The sequence below is a fragment of the Pipistrellus kuhlii genome, unplaced genomic scaffold, assembly GCF_014108245.1.
Source record: "Pipistrellus kuhlii isolate mPipKuh1 unplaced genomic scaffold, mPipKuh1.p scaffold_m20_p_9, whole genome shotgun sequence".
Lineage (NCBI taxonomy): Eukaryota > Metazoa > Chordata > Mammalia > Chiroptera > Vespertilionidae > Pipistrellus > Pipistrellus kuhlii.
In genome coordinates, this window is record NW_023425595.1 from 30,227,308 (window position 1) to 30,230,512 (window position 3,205).

A 3,205-nucleotide genomic window follows, 5' to 3' on the forward strand; every position below is an offset into this window, starting at 1 on the left:
TAGAAAGTGATCTAATTCACAAAAAGATGGACAAAAGGAAGGTAGAGAATATATTCAAGATATACTGAGTTTGTGATATAGCTGTTTAGAAAGCACATGAAAAAAATGGATTTTTGTTTCAGAAATCTATTTGCTTAGATACATAGACATGGAAGAAATTAAAGTATTTAAATAGTTAAAACCATGTAAAAGGATGAACTAAATCAGACATAATGGACAGAATCTGGAAGAGAGGGGAAGATGGAACCTTGAAATGAACAACATATAATGGATAGGAAGATGGAGAAAGTGCTGAGACTGGGGATACAGAAAAAACAATTGTAGAGTGCTATGCAATGAAACTGAAGGAAACATTTAGAGAATAACAGACTGATTTATAGTGTTCAGTAATGCCAAGAGTTAACACAGAAAATCCTTTGAGTAGACAGTTCCAAATTACAAGTAATTGAATGGCAGACTTGAAAAATATCTCTAAAAGCAGCATATGCTTACTTATGTTTGTAAATGAAATGAGACCTATGCTAATTCAGACAAGAGGATGTTTCATCTTTAAAAAAATTATCTCAAGAAAAGGAAATGTTCTTTCTTGTATCTTTATTCCCTTTATTCCCTTGTGTTGCAGTATAAGCCTCTTTATTCTTCTCATGAAGATGGCAGCCAGGTCTGGACAATGTGATAACCCACCAGCAATGGAGAAATCATGATTTTGGTTTCTTTCCTCTCTCCCCTCTCTGAGCCGTTCATGATGACCCATAGTAATTCCAGTTGGAGTCTTCTCCATCCTTCTTTTTTCCTAATTGGCATCCCAGGTTTAGAGGAAAGCCAGCACTGGATAGCATTGCCACTGTGTGTCCTTTACCTCTTTGCTTTCGTGGGCAATGTCACCATCCTCTTCATTATCTGGACTGACCCAGGGTTGCACCAGCCTATGTACATCTTTCTGGCTATGCTATCTGGCATTGACCTGGTCCTGGCCTCCTCCACTGCACCCAAAATGCTCGCGGTGCTCCTGGTTGATGCCCATGAGATTGGGTATACTGTTTGCCTGATACAGATGTTCTTCATTCATGCGTTCTCTTCTATGGAATCAGGTGTACTTGTGGCCATGGCTCTCGATCGCTATGTAGCCATATGTCACCCTCTGCACCATCCCACCATCTTGCATCCATGGGTCATAGGGCGCATTGGAATGGCAGTGCTGCTGCGGGGATTAGTCCTCCTCCTCCCCTTCCCTATCCTTTTGGGGAGACTTACCTTCTGCCAGGCCCCTGTCATAGGCCATGCGTATTGTGAACATATGGCTGTGGTGAAACTTGCTTGCTCAGAAACCATAGTGAATCGAGCCTATGGGTTGGTAGTGGCACTGCTTGTGGTTGGACTAGATGTCCTTGCTATTGGTTTTTCCTATGCCCTCATCCTCCAGGCAGTGGTAAAGGTGCCAGGGGTTGAGGCCCGATTAAAGGCCTTTAGTACATGTGGGTCTCATATTTGTGTCATCCTGGTCTTCTATGTTCCTGGAATGTTTTCTTTCCTCACTCACCGTTTTGGCCACCATGTGCCCCATCATGTTCATGTTCTACTGGCCACGCTCTACCTCCTTGTGCCCCCTGCACTCAACCCAGTTGTCTATGGGGTGAAGACTGCGCAGATCCGCCAGCGAGTACTCAGGGTGTTCTACATAAAAGAGTAGATATTAATACATTCATTTTTTTCAGAGGCTCCTGCCAAAGACACTGCCCATGGATGTTCCAGGCTATATAGGTGGAGGCCATTCCAAAGTGAGAAGTCCTAGTTCTATTAATCTCATAGCAAAGTAGTCATGAGCACTTGATTCTACAGGTGATTGAGATGTACCTGAATAGTTGGATTTGTGAATATTTCCTCCATTCACTTTTCCTCCTGATCCCAACATTTCCCTACTTCTTGTGATGGAATAAATTGACTCTGGATATGACATTTTTCTGACTGTGCAATATCACACAGAATTCAGAATGTGTGGTTTTAGAGTGTCCTCAAACCCTAAAATTGGCCGAAACCGGTTTGGCTCAGCGGTAGAGCATCAGTCTGTGGACTGAAAGGTCTCAGGTTCGATTCCAGTCAGGGGCATGTACATTGGTTGCGGGCACATTCCCGGTAGTGGGTGTGCAAGAGGCAGCTGGTCGATGTTTCTCTCTCTTCGATGTTTCTAGCTCTCTATCTCTTTCCCTTCCTTTCTGTAAAAAATCAATAAAATATATTAAAAAAAAAAAAAACACACCTAAAATTGCTGTGAGCTATAGGTCACTGGACTTCTGTGTGGTAAGGGCCCTTTCAAAGCATTTGAAATGTCCACAGTGTAAGAAAGATACTAACATAGGTTCTAAGAATAAAACATTATAATCCCTAGTTAAAAAAAAGTAAAATAAGCCTGTATTTAAAATTGATTGTATTTTAATTTATTTATATATTTGCTTAGAATAGAGAGAGAATAAGACCAGGTATTGAGTATATGTGTGTTTTATAAGTGTTAATTTAACAAAGTAAAAGTAACCATTACATGGTTATCTAATAACTATAAAATGTATTACAGTCTGGTGTTGGTCAACATAGCTTTATTAATAAACTAGGGTCCAAGAGCATGAATTTGTGCACCTTGAAGGAACTGTGGGCTGCGAGGTTGCTGTGGGCACAGGGGCAGGTCTCAGCACATCATCTGTGCCCCTCCTGCCCCCTTCCACATGGCCCCTGGTTTCTTCTCTGCTGGCAGTCCTGCTCCTGCCACTGCCACTCCCACACGCTGACAGCATCAGCCACCCCCTCACCCACTGACTATGTTGCGCCAGCAGCAAGTGCGAGCAGGGCTGGCACAGTTAGTGAGTGTGAGCGCAGCTGCTGCCCTGATCACCCCTGGGGAACAGGGGGAGGTGGAGAAGCCTTGAGGGGCAATCAGGGCCAGTAGCCACTTTTTGTACTCGCTGACAGCACTGAGTGATTGGGGCCAGTGCCAGGAGCCGGCAGTGGATGCAAGTGGGACTGGCATCAGCAACAGATGAAACCACGGCATGTGAGAGCAAAGAATTTTCAGTAACCACCAGAAGTTCACCTCAATGACAGTGACCAGCACCCCACCTTGGTCTGGTGCCCCCACTCACCTGCTCCACCATCCGGCCGTGGCTGACACTGGCTATGTTCCGTGCTCTGCCATCTGCTGCGGACACCTGCCACG

General features: G+C 44.2%; 1 protein-coding gene across 1 annotated transcript; it reads left to right on the forward strand.

Annotated features, from left to right (window-relative positions):
* The first annotated feature begins 700 nt into the window (after window positions 1-700).
* On the forward strand, window positions 701-1,690 carry LOC118713315 (olfactory receptor 52L1-like). Its single transcript, XM_036427750.1, has one exon. The coding sequence runs from the start codon at window positions 701-703 to the stop codon at window positions 1,688-1,690; it is 990 nt and encodes a 329-aa protein (XP_036283643.1).
* The last annotated feature ends 1,515 nt before the right edge of the window (window positions 1,691-3,205 follow it).

Excerpts from the sequence above, each read along its gene's own strand:
- LOC118713315 (XM_036427750.1), top strand. The coding sequence starts at position 701 with ATGATTTTGGTTTCTTTCCTCTCTCCCCTCTCTGAGCCGTTCATGATG.